Source organism: Marmota monax, unplaced genomic scaffold (assembly GCF_021218885.2).
Source record: "Marmota monax isolate L192 unplaced genomic scaffold, Marmota_monax_Labrador192_F-V1.1 WCK01_AAM20220418_F8-fsc00153, whole genome shotgun sequence".
Classification (NCBI taxonomy): Eukaryota; Metazoa; Chordata; class Mammalia; order Rodentia; family Sciuridae; genus Marmota; species Marmota monax.
The window spans coordinates 1590563-1609481 of record NW_026692146.1 but is presented as its reverse complement, the minus strand read 5'-3'; the positions used below and the strand labels follow the sequence as shown (position 1 = coordinate 1609481).

The window sequence follows — 18919 nt, the reverse complement described above, 5'->3', positions numbered from 1 at the left end:
AATTGAGCTACAAATTTATTGCGATTCCAATCAAATTCACAGCAATTTTTTTTTTGTGGAAATCAATAAGATGATTCTACATTTTAAAGAAACACAAAGAAAGGGCCAAGACAATCTTAACGAAAAAGTTACTTACACTATCAGATAGTAAAAGTTACAAAATTACAGCAATGAGGTCAGCATGGAATTAGCACAAATTTTCCCTTACTTATGCATATAGATTCTTGAATAGACCCATGGAATAAAGCAGAGAGGTTAGAAATAAAAGTATACTGTACAGTCCTCTAATGCCCTCACTACAGAACAGAGACAGAATGAGTGTTTTTGTTTTGTTTTGTTTTGTTTTTTACTGTGATGTGTATCAACTGGATATCCATTATGGATAAACAATGCAGCGTGACCCCAACCTTACATTGGTCACAAAACTCAGGACTGCAGACATAAAGTAAAAGGCAAAACACTGAAACTTCTAGAGGATAACATAGGAGAATATCTTCATGCCCTTGAGGACAAGGAATGACTTCTAAAGTAAGATACAAAAAGCACAAACCATAAAGGGAACAATTGATAAATTGGATTTCATTAGAGAACTTCTGCTCATCAAGATACCATTAAGAATGAAAGCAAACCACACAGTGGGAGAATAAATTTTCAGTATACACATCTAACCAAGGACTCATATCCCCACTGAATTCCACAAATCAATGAAATCTTAAAAGTGGATGAGTGGAGCTGGGTGTGGTGGCACACACCTGTAATCCCAGTGGCTCAGGAGGCTGAGGCAGGAGAATGGCCAGTTTAAAACCAGCCTCAGCAATGGCGAGGCGCTAAGCCACTCAGTGAGACCCTGTCTCTAAATAAAATATAAAAAAAGGGTTGAGGATGTGGCTCAGTGGTTAAGCGCCCCTGAGTTCAATCACTGATACCAAAAAAATGATGAGAGACTAAAGACTTGAAAAAGAACTTCATAAAAGAGAGCATACAAATGGAAAAAATTAAGTATATGTGTGTCTACACACACACACACACACACACACATGTTCAACATCATTAGTCATCAGATAAATGCAAATTAAAACTACAATAAGATGCCCCTGAATCCTGGCAGCATTCTATTTCATGACCTGAGTGCTGATTTCACAGGAAACTGAGTTGTACACTTACAAATTTATATACTCCTCTCTATGTATGTTACTTTAACTTAAAAAAGAAAGAGACTTAAACACTTCAACTAAATGAAATGTGTGGGCCTTGTTTGGCTCCTACTTCATACAAGCCAACTGTTAAAAAAAAAAAATTGTGAGACAGTTGGAGAAATTTGAGCACTAACTGCATATTTGATAATTAAGGGATTATTAATTTTTTAGGGGTTACAAGGGTATTGCAACAATGTTTTCAAAGAGTTGTTATCTTTTAGAGCTGCATATTGAAATAGAAGTATAATTAAAATAATACCTTGTAGTCTAGTTTTCACGCCCTCCCCACAGCAAGCAGTAGACTCCTACAGCCTCCCTAAGCTGACCTTTTCTGTCATGTCCCTATATATCAAGCTCATACTATCTAGCCTCATCTCAGTTAGGTATCGGTGGCTTCCCCTGACAATGGACCTGGCTAAAACTGCTAACAGAGTAAAATAACCAAGTATGAAATCCCTGAATAAATCAAGTCTGGCTCTTATTCCAGGATCCTCGACTATTATAGTTTAGAAATCCTCATTAGATAGATGAAAGTGGTTGCAAAAAATAAACCTGGCTAGGGCCTTGGGATGTAATGTGTCTCACAGGAACTCCAGTTTTGGGTGCTTTCCTAACTCACAAGGAAAGAAAATTCACTTATTCCTTCTTGCCGTCATTTGCCACATCTAGATGTAGTGTCCTAAATCAACAAATCTCCAGGTTATACCTAGCTTGCTCTACTACCCCTGTTAGGCAGAATGTCTGCATTTCAACAAGGACTTCTTGGAGAAATAAACTATATCTTTGATAAGGCACCCCCATGTGATAGCTTCTGAAGGAAAGAAAACCTTTTAGTATCCCTTAGGGGTTCACTTATCTACTACTAATTAGGCTGATGAAATGATGCAGGCTTCAAAGGTAAGGGGATAAGGCTTCATGCTCACAAAAGGGCTAAGTTCAAAATTTAACTTACAAAATTTGTTCCATTTCTTCTTTTAACACCTACAGAACTAAATAACGGCTTCCTTTCAGAGTCTACCACCAGCCATCTCTGAAAAGTAATGTATTGGAGGGGTTGAGCACCTGTTTTGAAGCCTGTGCACCCAATTTTGCCACACAACCAGTTACATGACCTCAAATTTTCTGTGCTTCAACTTATTATCTGTAGAGGTTAATATAATGTAGAACCCTCAAGATTGATGGAAAATTAAAATAGTACAATATGTATAAAACACGTAGAATAATGCCTGCCCCAGAGTGTTAGCTCTTGGTATTATTTTATACTAAGAAGCTCCACTGTGGATATCTATCATCACAGGAAAGGATAAGAATGGTACAAATGGCCACTAAAAAACAAAGTGACAAGCACAGCGTAGAAACTCTGGCTAAACCTTATGAACACAACTATTTCTATGCCATAGCATTTGTTGATAAGTTGGGGATATGAGAAAAAGACATTCTGAGATAAGAGGTCAAAGAGATAACAAAAAATGGACATCCTCATCTTTCAGAAATGTATGGACAAAGCTGGCTTTTACATGTGAAGAGGCAAACTCCATTAGTATTAAAAGTCGCTAAAATTCCACTAGTCTGATTTAGCCCAACACTGTTCTACCTGCCTCAGGAAGCACAGTATTGTTTTACTTTTATGTTGTTAATATTGGCATTCATGGCCGTTCATTCAACAATTTTTTTTTTCAAATTTAGGCTATTATATATACTTCACACTTGCCTATATATTTACTATTACTTACTAAAGAGCACAATTTAAATTGATTAATTTATTTAGGTGCTGGGGCTTGAACTCCAGAACTTTTAGAATGCTATGCATGCACTCTACCATTGAGTTACACCCCTAACAAGATAAAAAGACTAAACTGAAGAAATCCAGATATCCTTTCAATAATTTTTTATATGTAACTATCTACTACAGTCTTTAAATTTTTTTCAGTTTTAAGTGTCTAATCATTGGTCTGTTGTCTCTATATGGCCTGTGTATACATATTTTCTTCATAATAATTAGAACTTAACAGTCATATTTGCATTTTTCCATTATTATTTATGATTATCATAATTCCAGAAGGATAAATAGTACATTTGAAATTAAGAATGAGGATGACTGCCCAAAGGGCCTGTTGTCTACAGTCTATGCAGAGACTCCCAGGGCTATTAATTATTTACCTACTTTTCAAAGTTAATAAATAGGAATGTCTTTTTGCCCTTTATTCCCCAGATGAATTTAACCAAATGAGAGATGGGTTATATATGTATAGAGACAGCAGTCTGAGAATACAGGAGGTACAGGTGATAAAAAGGAGATTTTCTAAAAAAACAAATACACTTAATGTCAATAAAATATGCACAGCATTGCTTTATCTGACGTGTTTTTATTATGACTAAGTTTTCATGAATATTTGGATGGTTTTTTGAGTGTTCTTTTAAAAAGGTGAGGGCTTTAAAAGCATAACATTAATACAAAAAAGAAAGTAAAATTATCTGTAATCTTCATAACTCAAATAAACTCTGTTGACAATTTTTAAAAATACATTTATATAGTGGAAAATACAAACACTGAGGAAAAGTATAAAATGAAAAATAAGAACTTTGCTATCCCAGTCCTTTACCCAAAGGTAAACCACTGTTTATGCTTTTCTGTCCTACCAGGAAAAAATATGGGCATATGTATTTATTCATTCACCAAAATGCATCATATTATACACAATGTTTTGTAACATGCATTTTTTTACTTAATAACATATCTTGCCACTATGTACTTATCAGCACATGGTGATTACCATTTTCTTTTTGCTCTTACAAACAAACAACGCTTCAGTGAATATCTTTGTACCCAGAGGTTAATGTTACATGTGTTTTTTTAGTGTAACCCTACCACAAAGTCAGTCTAGCAATTACAAACTACTCCAAGCAGTCTATACCAGCAGTATTGTAGGAAAAAATGAATCTTATTTTTATGGTCCATTTTGATTCCTTCAAAAAACTTCCCAAGACATTGTTATTTATGCCAAGTGGATCTCAGGAACAGCTTGAGATGGCTATTGAGAAAAGGACCATTTTCAGCTAAGAGGGAGGTGAATACCTGTTCACTTCTGACTGTAAAGCAGAGATTCGTCCTGAGTTTGCACAGAGATATACTTGGTTTGCCACCCCAACTACTAAGTACAGGAGTACACTGAATGCTCAAGGCATGAATCAAATGTTTTTGGGAGGTAAGAAAGAGCTGGAGAGATGCATGGAACAGTAGGTAAAATTGCCAGGTTACTGTGCCTTTATCCCCTCATGGAAGACCAATATGAAGCATGACATTCAGAGTTGTCTGCCTAAAGCTACATAAGAACACAGCTAAGTGGCAGAGTAGGAAAGTGACTACAGTCCACAACTCAGAAATACTGATAATATTAAAACTATCTCATACCTTTGCACTTAGCTGGTTGAATCATGTATTGATTGACTGGTTGACTGCAGAGTTGGGCTTGAACCCAGGGCCTTAAGCATGCAGGCAAGCACTCTACCACTGAGTTACATCCTCAGCCCTCTCAAATTCTTTTTAAATTTTTAAGGACTTAAATTTATCTTGAAACAATTCAACATAGTGAAATATTACAAGTATTTGTTCTATTTGTGATTTCACTTGACCCCCACATCAACTCTATCAGACTAACCGATGTCATTGTCCCTATGTAAAACATGATGTGTCGGAGGAGCAACAAAGTTAAATGACTTGCCAAAGGACAATCAGCTGACTAAGTATTCTGACTCTAAGAATGCTCTCAAATCCATTCCCTAATACTTCCAAACCCACCAAGTCCAACATGTCTAGCTTGCCAATTTTACCTTAAAGAAAAACTAGAAATGAAACTATATATAAATATATCCCTTCTCAGGATACCTGAGTTTCTGAAAAATATCTCTTCCTAACAGAAATTAAATAAATTGGTATTAAATGCTAGGCTGAGGTATACACTTAAATATTTTATATATAATTATATTTATTTTTAATTAATTTATTTATTTTGCAGTGCTGGGGATTAAACCCAGGGACTCCCCCATGCTAGGCAAGTGCTCTACCCACTAAGGTATATACCCCCAGGCTTTAAACTTATATCTTAACAGAAAAAGAACTCTCTATAAGTTTTACAAAGGTTTGTGAAAATTTGGCTTCACATTTTATTATAAACACCCACACTATTTTCACTTTTTAAAATCTAATAGCCTTCACTTTTTACAATGAACAGTCCAATGAAGTGTCATTTGTATATCTAACACTTATTTCTTGAGCTGTCTTTGAGTCAATCAGGAATGACTGTAGATGAGTGTTTTCCAAACTTTGAGTATGACCTACAAAAGAAACATATTTTACCTTGTAAAGCATAGACATATATATCTGTCATTGAAACAAAAGTTTCACAAAATAATAATCATCCCTCCTACGGGTGGTTTATTTGAATATTTTCTATGTTTTTGTACTTTTTCACTTTACTTCTTAAAATAAAAATTGATTTTATGACTCACAAATGGGTCATGACCCACAGTCTGAAAAATACTGGCTTGGATGAGTAAACAGATCCTGCATTCACGGAATTTATACACTACTTGGGAATCTCATATACACATAGTTCACAGATATTTTAGAGGTGGAAAGGCAACAGAAGTCAGTTGGATACTGCATCCCTGGAGGAGGGTGATACACCTGAAAGCCTTTGCCTAAATATTTTTGGACATTTAGGTTCTTATTTGGAACCCAGCATAGGGTTGGTCAGATAGAGTTCTGTTAAAACAGTACAGAAATGAATTTAATCAAATATCTAAATATATCTTCAATTTCTTTTTCCTACAAGACAATTTTACCTTTATTCCTAAACCCAACTTAATCTTTTCCAGGATGAGAATGAAAAGGGAAAAGCAAATCAGGGGAACAAAGGTCTCCAAAGGGTCTGATGGCTTGGAGAATAGGTCTCAGCAAGTTACATTACAAGCAGTCTTCATGATTTTGGGTCCTAATATATGATACTCTCAATGACGGATGGAGGCTGGAAGTCAGGAAAGGCTCCCCGGAAGAGGTCTGAAACGAGCTGAGTTTTGAAAGATTAACTGGAATCAGATAGTGGAGAAAAGATGGGAAGGTGGAACCAAAGATTCAGAAGAATAAGCCCGGCATATTTGGGGAACAGTAGTGAAAGGTTCATAAAGAGGATCAATAAGAGATAAAACTTCTCCATAAATATGTACCATCATTATGTGTTAATTAAAAAGAAAAAAATAATGGAAGTCTTTAAAGAGTGAGAAAGTCAAAAAGACTAAAGTTGAAATCAATCTGTGGAGAGCAAGACAGAATTTGGATTTTATCTTGCAGGAATACAGTATTACTGAAAGTTTCTGAGTATTTCAAAATTATCCATTTGCAAGTAGACCTGAAATCTGGCTCTGAAAAGACCTAGAATTCAGACAAAAAGTTCCCAGTCTATTTTTGTCTAAAGAAAAATATAAGCACACATGGACTTGAGAAATTCAGAATTCTAATAAAAGCAATCTTGTTATCTAAAAGTAAGAAAAGCGGGATATACATATTGAGTTTAGATAGCAACAGAATCCAGTTTCTTCTTCCTTTCTTCTTTCTTCTTTTGCTAATGAAGTGTTAGCCTGGTCTGTAGCTAAGTGATTATTTCCTTTATAGGAAAGCTATAGACTATTCAGAATAAACCTACAGACTTTATTCATTCTCAATGTTGCTAGGGATCTAATAAATTACTACAAACCATTCTGCAAAAAGTATATTTTGCCTAAACAATAACAACCTTTTAATAATAAGGCCTCTACAGTTAATATACAAACAGAGATCTCTAAAGGTGTTAACTGTCTAGTAATTCTGGCTTTGCTGGATACAGTGACAGTGCCCTGTGAACCTTGACTAGAACTCAGGTCTGTCTCAGGTGAATATAAATATTGTATGTGAGTCACCTTGCAATTAAAGTTGCCACCTGGAAGCATATTTAAGAGATGAGAACTGCAAAGCTAAATCTCTGTAAGATCCTGCCTTGGTTGTCTTCTCCCTTCTTTCAATCTAAAGGTGGAGAGAGCTCAGGATTCTTTACTAATTTCTCATCAGCATCATTTGAATTATACCTCTAAATTTAAAAAGAACTACTTCCAAAGACCTCCAAATTAAAGTTGATATTGTAAATTTTGGGATTTAAGATGTATTACTTCAGTCAGCCTTTTCCACAGGGAAACTACTTTAGAGAAAGATTTTTCAAACTTCCGAGAAATTTTATACAATGTATAACAACATACATGTAAACTGGGGGTCATATAGACCATCTATTCACCAATGATTAAGATTCAGCCCTATGTTACTTCATTTCTACATTCCATGTTAGTAAGTCACAGGGGCAAATAAGCCTCACCGGTCACTTGAAAATTTCAAGCTTGGATCTAAATGCATATTTTGGAGGTACCTGCTTGGTCTGTGATACTGCTCCCTGAACTGGGCAGTGACTCAGAGGTAGCTAAAAGGGAGAAGGTGGTGCTTGGGAAAATGCTAACAAAGAGTGGAGAACTAAAGCAAAGTCCTTCCCCTACTCCATTCACTCTCTGCCTTTCTGTGACTTTTTCTGCCATCAGTTATGCTCCTAAAGATTTTATCTTCCAACGGTGGAGCAGAGTCTACTTTGCTCAACATCTCAAACCTCCTGGCATGGCCCCGGGGAAAGCAACTGTGTGTAGTAGCACTTGGCTGTGTAAATTCAAGTTTTTCCATCCTCTTATGAAAAATTTGGTTAATCCTGGTTTCAGTCCTGGATATAATGCATTAAGCCAGTCGGCAGGGGCCTACCACATCCCGGTGCCTGGAAGTTTCTGCTACCAAATCGACCCACACCTTCGGCCTGTGACAGTGAAACTGCAGTCCCACCGCACATCTTACATTTCTAGGTCACACTGGTGTACACAAGCACGCACGCACGCGAACTCTGCCATCCTGTGCACGCCCGGCCTCGGAGGGCGGCCACGAACTTACTGCTCGCCGAGCCGGCCCCGCCAGGGCGCCGGAGGAGAGGGCCGAGCGGGGCCGGGGCCGAAACCAGCAGCAAGCCGAGGTGGGGGTCGGGGTCGGGTCGGACCCCGGCGACCCGCAGGTATCCCTCTCCTCACCCCCGGGCCTGCCCCCGGCACACGTGCCGGGTGACAGGCCCCCTATAGGTTCCATACCTGCCACCGGAAGTGAGTGAGGAGGGCAGTATAGGCATTTCCTGTGACGCGAGCGCCTGGACTCCATTAGGCAGCAGCTGGGGGAAGAATCAACACACCAGGGAGCAGAGCGGAGCGGACCCGAGGACAGAGGCGGCAGCTGCCTCCACTGCCGCCCGCCGCCACCGCCGCCACCGTCGGGGCTCAGCCCAGCGGCGGGCCCCACGCCCCCGCAGCTGCCCCGCGGCGCCCCCCGGCGCGACCCCCGGGCCGCGCACCCTGAGCTGCCTCTGGGAGGGGGGGGGGAAAGGGCCCGGATCCTCCTTCTCCCCCTCCTCCTCCCCTCCACTCACCCCCACCCTCCTGTCCTGACCCCCTCCCCGCCTCCCCGGCCCCCCCTCACCCCGACCCTCGCCCCGGCCCCCGTCTCCCCTCCCCCGCCTCGCCCCACCGGCTTCCCACCACGGCCTCTCTCGGCGAGGAAACTCTGGCCTCCGCTTCCTCCTCCTCCGACTCGGACACCGGCGGAGCCTCCCCGCCCCCGCGGAAGAAACCCCGAGCCTCGGCGGCGGAGGGAGCAGGAGAGCCCGGGGCTTCGGCAGGCAGAGCAGGCCTCTCTCCTCCGTCCTCGTCGTCCTCGTCTTCGTCGTCGTCGTCCTCCTCCTCCTCCTCCTCCGTGGTGGTAGTGGTGGGACTCCCCCCGGCTGCTGCCCCTTCCGCCGCCGCCGTCTCCCACCGAAGTAGCGGCCACAGCCTGGTCAGCGGCAGCATCATGCAGGCCAACGGGGCAGGAGGAGGAGGAGGAGGTGGTGGCAGCGGCGGTGGAGGAGGAGGGGGCGGCGGGGGCCAGGGACAGACCCAGGAACTCGCCTGCTTGTCGGCCCAGAACGGAGAGTCGTCCCCCTCGTCGTCGTCGTCCGCGGGGGACCTGGCCCACGCCAATGGGCTCCTGCCTTCCGCCCCCTCCGCCGCCAGCAACAATAGCAACAGCCTGAATGTCAATAACGGGGTTCCCGGCGGGGCGGCCGCCGCAGCCTCCGCCACCGTCGCAGCTGCCTCCGCCACCACCGCCGCCTCCTCTTCCCTGGCCACCCCAGAACTGGGCAGCAGCCTCAAGAAGAAGAAGCGGCTCTCCCAGTCAGATGAGGATGTCATTAGGCTAATAGGACAGCACTTGAATGGCTTAGGGCTCAAGTAAGTATCTCTTGCCGGCAGCTGATGATGGACAGACCGAGGGACTGAGGCCACAGGGGAGGGGGGGAGTGGGAGAGGAAGGCTGGAAAGAGCTTGCTCAAAGAGAATGCCGCTGGACACGCAGAGCCCAGTACAGAGGAGGACACGGCCCAGACAGGCCCACCCGGGGAGGAGGAGCAGAACTGAAGGGAAATCGGGGAATATCAGTCAGTCTGACAAATTGTGGTACTAACCGGGCAGTTGAGGGGTTGGGGAGCCGTAGTAGCAACCAAATAATGATCCCTCCCCACGCACCTTCAGAGCTTAATTGTCTGTCAATAAAGACAGATGCGGGAGTGTGTCTCTGTATGTGTTGGGGGAGGGGTGGATTAGAGCTGGTGGAAATAATGAACCTTGGAGGATTTGTTTTTCAAGTATATCTCAGAGGCATCTTTGTGGGACACCTCCCCACCCCCAACCATGACAACAACCCAGGCAAACTACCAATCAGGAAAGACAATCACCTACAAGTGTTTATGGAAACTGGGGGGCTGGAATAATTTGGAAAGAAGTTGAATAAATCTGATGGGAATAATGAAGTAAGATATTGTGTTGATGTCATTTAAAGGCCCATATGTGTGTGTACAAGAGGCCTAGCACTAGGCTGAAATCCCAGTGTAAAAATCAAGATGATTGCCTCTGAAAAAGGAACATCTGAACTGGTGAATTATTTGTTTCCAAATACAGTTTAAGGGGCCTTGTGTAACTAACATAGGATGAAGATAGACAAGAGGTTTTACCAAATCCCACCATTCTGTATACACACAAAGAAAAATTAAGAGGGTGGAAGGTAGGATTGGTGGGAGTGCCCTGAAGCCTAATGGAGGAGCCAGAATCGGAATGATATGAAGGGGGAAACCATGCAACAGTTTCCTAGCTTCAAAGCATAGATTAAAATAAACTCTTAGGTTAGCCAATATGTAGTTTTGTACTTATGGATTTGTTGGCGAGTGGGAGAAGGACCACACTTTCTGAAAATGATTCAAGTATTTTGATTCTCAGGCAGATCATTGCACTATTGGGTTGAAAAATAAGTAGAACTGAAGAAAGCATTGCATTGAAACAAAATGTATAAGACGGATAAATGGAGTTCTTAGATTTCAAAGTATGTGATAGGAGAAATTACATTTGATAAATCTTTTAAGCTCTCAAAGAGAACTATATTGTAGGAAGATTTCACTTTATTCCCCAAGGAAAAGGATTAGTATGAAAACAGATTTTGTAAATGCTAACAGAACATATTACTGAGACAAGAAGCAAGCTGACAGCAGCAGGAGGAAATAACTCGTGACTGTTTGGAACCTACACCATAGTAAATTTGCTATTTTTAGTATAGAGAGAAAGGAAATGTTTTTTGATGCTGGATTTATTTTAATTTTAGAGATTGACCTAGTAGAATTTCTGTGTGAACATAATATCTGGGCGGAAGACTCTGCCTGACAGGTCATCTATTACCTGTATGGTACTAAAGATTTTATCTTTCAAAATGTAGAACCATCTGTAGTATCTCGCTCCTGGGATTTTGTTGGTTTGTTTTGCTTCATTTATTTGACCAGTTGGTTAGAATACATTTTTAGAAAGTTTATATACTTCATTAAAATTCTGATATATTACATTAAATAGCAAAAGTAGAAAGAACTTAATTCTGGCTTCAAGATTTTTAACTTTACTAGAAATAAATGTAGGTTGCAGTTTTAAAATCAAGTTTGTTCAACCAAGCACATCAAACCTTTTTTTTTTTTTTCTCCCCTTCACGGTGAGGTTAGCTTAAAAACTTTGCAACTGTTTTCATAGACATTAGCTTATTTGGAAGAGTAAAACCCTGAAGTTGGTCAGGTCTTTTTTACACTGTATCTCTCCTGCAGCCAGACTGTTGATCTCCTCATGCAAGAGTCAGGATGTCGTTTAGAACATCCTTCTGCTACCAAATTCCGAAATCATGTCATGGAAGGAGACTGGGATAAGGTAAAGTAGGGCATATAGAGCTGTGTGACTGCTGCTAAAATTACATATTTGATGTACATTTTATGACATTTCTGTTTTTCTTTTATACCAATTTTTGCAGGCAGAAAATGACCTGAATGAACTAAAGCCTTTAGTGCATTCTCCTCATGCTATTGTGGTAAGAGGCGCACTTGAAATCTCTCAAACGTTGTTGGGAATAATTGTGGTAAATACACTTTTGTTCTTAGTTTCACATTTATGCTTATTTTAGTAGGTTATTGATAACTCTAGGCATCTGCCTCTTATAAAAGATAAGGCTTGAAAGTAATTAAATTTCATATAATTAAATTTGTAAATAGGATGAGTTGACTATGATGTTTTAAGTATGAATAAATGTGTCATTTGAACCTAGTTTATTAGTTAAGGTTTACAAAAATTATATTGAAAGACCTTCATGCTTTCAGTGCTATTAGTAGGAATTTTACATTTATAGAGTTAAGGATAATGTATAAGTTTATAACTACTCAAAATATTGAATGTGCTGGTTAAAGAGAAAATGTGTTTGGGAGTGTATATATCCATAACAGCCTTATAAAGCTGGTACTGTCTTTTTTTTTTTTTTAATTTTTGGGAATTATAGTTAATTTAAATCAACACCATTGGTGTACTCAGCATTTTCTGTCCTTCCATTCTGAGTGATGTGAATTGACAGTGTCAAAGTTTATATAATATGTATCACTCTGGGAGAGGGTTTGTATGCAGATTTGACCATTGGGCCTTGCTTACTGGCCTTATTTCCCTGACAAGATCAATTTAGTAGTTTACCCTGTTCGCCTCTTCCATAAATTTTAACAAATTTTTTATACTAATGGGCTTTAATTCTTTAGTAGATGTTGGTGAGAGAGAGGAGGGAAGAAGTTTTTTCTAAGTACTGGTGATTAGAAACCCTGAAGAATCAGCTGCTAGCTGGTGGCTGCTGGCTTTTTAACTTCTAGCTGATTCATTTGTTGTCAAAAGCAGTTTCCTGTCCGGTGGGGGAGGGAAATAAGGGGAATAGGAAGTGAAGTAGGGAAACCAGCTGTTTGTTAAATATTAGTAAATGACTGTTAACATTTGGGTGTTTTTTTTTTTTTTTAAATTGGGTCAAACATTAACCTTTTTCTATAAACTTAATAGAACCTGATGGGTTGTTTTTTTTTGTTGTTGTTGTTTTCCTTTTTCAAAAACCTTATTACAAAAGAGTTTTCAAATTCTTAATATCATTCTTTACAATAATATGATCCTAGAAAATAGGCTTCAGGTGAATTAAAGATGCAAACACATATGAACAAACATGGATTCATTTAAATTGATCAGTACATTCTATTCTTGCAAAATATCCAAAGATTAAAAAATTTAAACCACCTATCAAGTCAGATGATTTATAACTTAGGGAATAATCAATTCTGCAATAGTATTTAAAAATAGAAGTTAAAATAGTTAAATATCTATATTCAAAAGGATTACAGTTTTTTTAGTAACCAAATTAGTTTTCCCAACCAGTGTTTTTGTGATTTGAAACTTAATGATATTTTAATTGAGCAGTTTTTCATACATTTTTGGTTCTAACTGAATAAGCTAAACTCAAACAGTAAAAGGGCCAAAATAAGATTTGGGGTTCCCTTCCCATTGGGCAAGTTAGCACTACTTACTTGATGATCCATAAAGAACTTGCCTGTGGACTGTTTTAAAAATAAGTGTATATGATTTCTTAGAGGTTGTTTTCCTTACCCAAATTATACTTGTAATTTAGTAGTTAAAATTTTAATGGACTCACTTCCTGTTTTTTTTTAAATTTGTTTATAGTAATTTGAGACTTCTATATTGGATTTAGATTATGACTCTCATTGGAAACCTTCATTAGAAGCAACATGTAAACTGAGGAAAGATAGTTGTAGATAATAAGGAGGAATCCTTTCTTTTTACAGCCTGTTCAGTCTGTAGAACATTCTAGGATCTAATAAAAGATGAAGATTAAATCTCTGGCTGAGCCTCACACCATCAAACTGTTTAGGTATTTATACAAAGAAAGGGGTTCCAACTTTTATCTCACTTTCGGCATTGATGAATCAATTGCTTTTAAAAATTCAATTCAGCAGTTTTTGAAGTTGCTCTTCACCCTTCTAATTGTATTCACACTTACTCCTCTCCCCCACCTCATCTCCAGAAGATAATCTAATGTAAGCTTAAATTTGTAATAATACCTTAGAAGATAACTATTTGGATTTTTTAATATAATTATTTTAATTGTATACTCAGACACATTTGATGACAGTCTAGACCAAGTTTGCACTTTATTTTTTAAACCTGAATGTTTTTATTGACCCAAACTATTCACCTCATCCTCATTTTTAAATGGTTTTCAGTCATGTGATATACTAGGAATAGCAGAAGTTGCTCCAGATTTTCTGGAAGCTGACGTTATGAATCAAGTTTTTAGTTTGGATTCAAATATGCATAGCCATGTCTGAGGAATTTGAATGGATATTTGAGACCAATAACAGAAAAATTCTGTATATTTAAAAAGGTTGATTTTTTTAAATTTTTTAATATGACAGGAATATGTCTAACAAAAATGTTTAAATGTTGACTTGACGTACAAAAATTAACTAGTATAATTTAAAGTCAAAAAAGAGGAGTTTTAAGAGCCATGACTTAAATATAATTCATTTCTCATTTCCTCAGAGTCATGATTTAATTGATATAACTTGCTTAGAACTTTATCCCAGAATTAGGACCATTACAAATTTAGGAAACTGCCCTCCATAACTTGACTTTTTGTATATAATTTCCTGAGCTGTTCTTCCACATTAAAATTCATTCTGACAATAGGAGAAAAAAGAATGAAGAGTCCAAGCATGGGGTATGAAATGTATGAGGCAACAGCAGAATTTGCAATTTGAAGCTGTCAATCTATATCCTAGTCATTTATCAATTTCTGGATTTTATTAGATGTTAAGAGAAGGAAATATTGCCAGGCCCAAAGGTGTTGAAAAATCATTTAAGAACAGAAATAATCTCTTAAGAGGTCTAATTTGAAGTTAGAAAAGATATAAAAAAGACTTATTTAACCCTCTTTTTCTCATTTGTTCTTTTATTCTTCAAGAAGCTAGTGATCTTAAAAATAAAGTTTATAAGTTAGTAGGGTCCTGTCTTCATCTAAGCAAGCTTTTATTTTACCTCATTTTAATTAAGTAAATAATTAATATTATTTTTGAACTAAAAGGTCTTTACTTTCTTGTTTTTTAAATAATTTTTTGTTGTAGATGGACACAGTATCTTTATTTTACTTATTTTTGTGTGGTGCTGAGGAGTGAACCCAGTGCCTCACAAATGCCAGCTCTACCACTGAGCCACAACTCCAGCTCCCTTATTTTCTTGATTATACTTATGTTTTTATGCTTTAAGTTTGGGGAGATAAAATACAGATTTGCTCCCCATGCTTATCATGTATCAAATACTTAAGTTGAACTGATTTTTAAGAGAAAAATCATTTCCTCTTTCAATCAGATCTCCAGCTATATTTTGCTAGCAACATGTCAATTGCATAGTACCAAAATCTGATGTCTATTTGAGGGTATTCTTTATCTAATCTGGAAAAATGACTCAAATGCTCTTGCACTACTACTTTTATAGCATTCCCTGTACATACAGAAATAGGTGTTTATGTCAGCTTCTGTCAAAGTTTTAGTCTGCCGTTTGCTTCTCTTCTGCCCCATAGAATGAAAATAACATGTTCAGTCAAGCTCTTAGTGGGAAAGTAAGGGGGAAATAGCATTTGGAGTACTTCCCCTACACACATTGGAAAGGGGGAAGGATTTGTCCTGAATTAAAAGAAAGAAAGAAGTCCCCTCAAATTCTCAGTTACTAAGAAAATTTAGTGAAGAAATTCAATCTATCTGGCCAGTTCCACATGACATTTGAATGAAAAAATTTTGCAAATAGATATGGTTCTCATGTTTAAATCAGAAATACACTAAACTTTTGACATTGTATTGATATATGGAAATATATGAGCTCTTCATTTATAAAAAGTTGAATTTTTTTTCCAGAAGATAAAATGGTGAGAATATCCACAATAACTTCAAATATAAAATCCTTTTTTATTGTTTTTTGTTTTTGTTTTTTGTCTAGTTTTTTGTTTTTCCTCACCTGATGAACTTCAGAGTATTTTTTGTTTAACATATAAAGGTTAAGTTCAGAGTACATGTACAGCATCATACTTTTCAAGGCACCTTGGTAATTAGTCAGATTCATTAATCTATCTTTATGTGTAAATTTTATGTGTAATTTTCCTGGGGCTATAGGATCTTGTCTCAGTTTGAAATTTTTTCTGTACTTTAACTATAGATGTAAGATTAGATCATTATCAAACATAAGCAACTTGTCTTATGAAGGATGTATTTAAATGTTTACCTAACATATATAAAAGGTTTTATTTTTGTTTGCTTTCTCTAAAACAATTTTATAAGCTTATAGTTTATGCCTTTAAATACTTTTTAATAGAAAATCTTATAAAACCAATTTATTATACTCTTAATTCTGTAAATATATGGTAATTTCTCTATACTATTTTGTGACAGCATTTTTTTAAAAATGAGTTTGAAGTAAACATCTTAAGAAAAAAAACTCTAACTTAGGTTTTTATTTTAAATGGACTTAAGATCTTTAGAACTATACCCTTTGGAGTCTCTAAACAATGAACATTGTCTACTTTCTGACTTTTCTATTTACATTGATTGGCTTGCTCAAGTATCACAAGTAACAAATATGATGAAAGGGTCCCTCCTAGCAGTAGTCTCTAATTATGAAGTTTAAAAGAAGTTTTAATGTGGAATTCACAGATATGATATTCACAAATATTTTTCCTCTCTAGTTAAAAGCTGCTAAAATTGTGATGATAATCACTTTCAAGTAAAACATTAAATGATAAAATAACATTAAAAGAAATTAAAACAAAAAAAATAGCTGGGCATGGTGGTACATGACTGTAATCTCAGTGACTTGGAAGACTGAGTGTAGGAGGATTGCAAGTTCTAGACCAGCCTCAGCAACTTAGGGAGGCCCTAACTAACTTAGCGAGACCCTGTCTAAAAATAAAAAGGGCTAGGGGTGTAACTCAGTGTGATAAATCGCCACTGAGTTCAATCACAAGTAAACAACCCCCCCCCCCCAAAAAAAAAGACATGATTGGTTCTGGGGGGAGGGTGTTAAAACTAAAACACATTTCAGAAAAAAACTAAATGTGAAAGTGCCTCACAGCAAGCTAAAAAAAAAAAAGTGATTAAATATTGAACATTTTTTAAAACCTTTAAGTTCAAGGTAGGCATCCTTTTATAGCTGCCTACAAAGAGAGTAAGAATGAGCTTTTGTACTTGCCTGCTTTAGTCATAGGAAGCTCAGTATTTCATATATCAACCTCTAGTTCATTTGTTAGATATTGTTTCTTACTTTCTGAACTGCTTAATTCATCTTTTACATTGTTTTGGGTTTTTTGTTGTTGTTGTGTTAATAATTTTTGTTTTCGTGGTATGAGGAATCAAACTGAGGGCTTCAGGCATACTAGGCAAGTGCTCTACACTAAGCTACACCTTTAGCTTACCACGTCATGGCTTTTAAATCATTCTTCTGTTAATTGGTTTCTCTCCAGTGTTTTCGAAGCTTGTTGCATAAAACCCTTCAGTACCTTATTATAAAAGTCAGACGTTTTTAAAAAGCAAATTTGGAATTCTTGGAATAGTTAAAAATTTTAATACAAGAAATAAAATTCTGGAGGAACATGTAGGATAGAATTCATTTTTTTCCTGCGTTGATGAAGCCTTGGTCACTAATGGTCTTGTCTGGTTTAAGAGTCAAGGCAATTTTCCTAAGATGTAAAATTGAGCAAAATCAGATTTAATCTACTATGACTCTATTAAGCTACATATTTTGAGTCATCTTGAAGCTTTATAAAAATACTTTCAAAGGGCATAGTAGAATGGTTTCTACTGTTCTGTTTAGGCACAAACATTTTCTGAAACTTCCATCAACTTTTTTCCCCTGACTGCTGCTTTCTGTCATGTCAGAGGATGAAGTTTTTGCTGCTGCAGCAGAAGTACCTGGAATACCTGGAGGATGGCAAGGTCCTGGAGGCACTTCAAGTTCTACGCTGTGAATTGACGCCACTGAAATACAATACAGAACGCATTCATGTTCTTAGTGGGTAAGGAAGCTGAGTTTAAGACTCCAGGTTGATGAAGAGGCTATTTTTACAAAAGTTACCATTGGCCAAAGTAGTAACATTTTTTCATGTGAACATCTGGAAATTTGGTGGATAAATTCATTGATGTGTGTACAACCTATTTTTATCATCCTAGAAAGGAAGATATATAAATAGGTGAAAGAATAAAAGCAATAAGTAATGCCTGTGAAATGCTATTTCAAAATTTTTACAAACTCTGTGGCTTGGATCACAGTAAACAATGAAGTGCATACAACATTTTTTGGTATTGAACCCAGGATCATCCTACCTCTGAGCTACATCCCCAGCCCTTTTTTTTTTACTTTTTATTTTGAGACAGGGTCTTGCTAAGTTGCTGAGGCTGGCTTTGAACTTGCAATCCTCCAGCCTCAGCCTCCTAAGCCTCTAGTATTACAGGTGTATACCACCATGCCTGGATAATCCTTTAAATGTTAGAATACCCAAAGTCTTGGTTCTGGGTCCCTCTTCTTTTCTTGTTCTATAAACTTAGAAAAAGTAATCTTTCTATAATATGCTTTCATGTTCCATCTAAATGCTAACGGCTCTTAAGTATACCCTGTCATCTGAACTCTTAATAGCCTACTTAACAGTCTCCACTTGGATTTTAATATGTATCTCAAAGTTATATATTCAAAACAGAATTCTTGATTGCAGTTTTACTTTCCACCCATGCCCCTACAGACCTAGTTCATGTTGCCTCTAGTAAATGGAAGACCCAGTTGCTCAAACAAAAAACTTAAGCCTTATCTTTGCTTTTTCTTTGTCTTTTAACTTTGACACATATGGCCTAATTTCAAAAACATTCCAAATATGTCCATTTCTCTTCAGCTCCACAATTTCTATCCTGGTTAATCCTTAAGATTCAAGTCTCTTAAAATATTATAGTAACTTCCTACCTTATTGAATTCCTTAAGCCCTTAACCATACATATTTCACATAGCAGCCAGAAAAATACATAATAAAACATAAATTAAGCCATTTTGCTCCCTTGGTTAAAACCTTTCCCTAGCTTTCTGGAACATTTAAAATAAAACCCAGAATCTCTATTTAAGCACACAAAATCCACACCCCCATCCTTTCTTGC

The 18919-nt window shown here is 37.6% G+C and overlaps 1 protein-coding gene across 2 annotated transcripts in view; it reads left to right on the top strand.

Annotated features, from left to right (window-relative positions):
• Positions 1-8787: 8787 nt before the first annotated feature.
• Positions 8788-18919, top strand: part of Wdr26 (WD repeat domain 26) — a 43435-nt gene continuing 33303 nt past the window's right edge. Inside the window, exons 1-4 of one of the 2 annotated variants that reach the window (XM_046419239.2) lie at positions 8788-9572; positions 11477-11576; positions 11677-11781; positions 17660-17796. In XM_046419239.2, coding sequence (XP_046275195.1) covers positions 9151-9572; positions 11477-11576; positions 11677-11781; positions 17660-17796 — 764 coding nt within the window. In that variant the 5' untranslated portion in view covers positions 8788-9150. The remainder of the gene's footprint in view (positions 9573-11476; positions 11577-11676; positions 11782-17659; positions 17797-18919) is intronic. The other variant, XM_046419235.2, reaches the window with a different exon arrangement.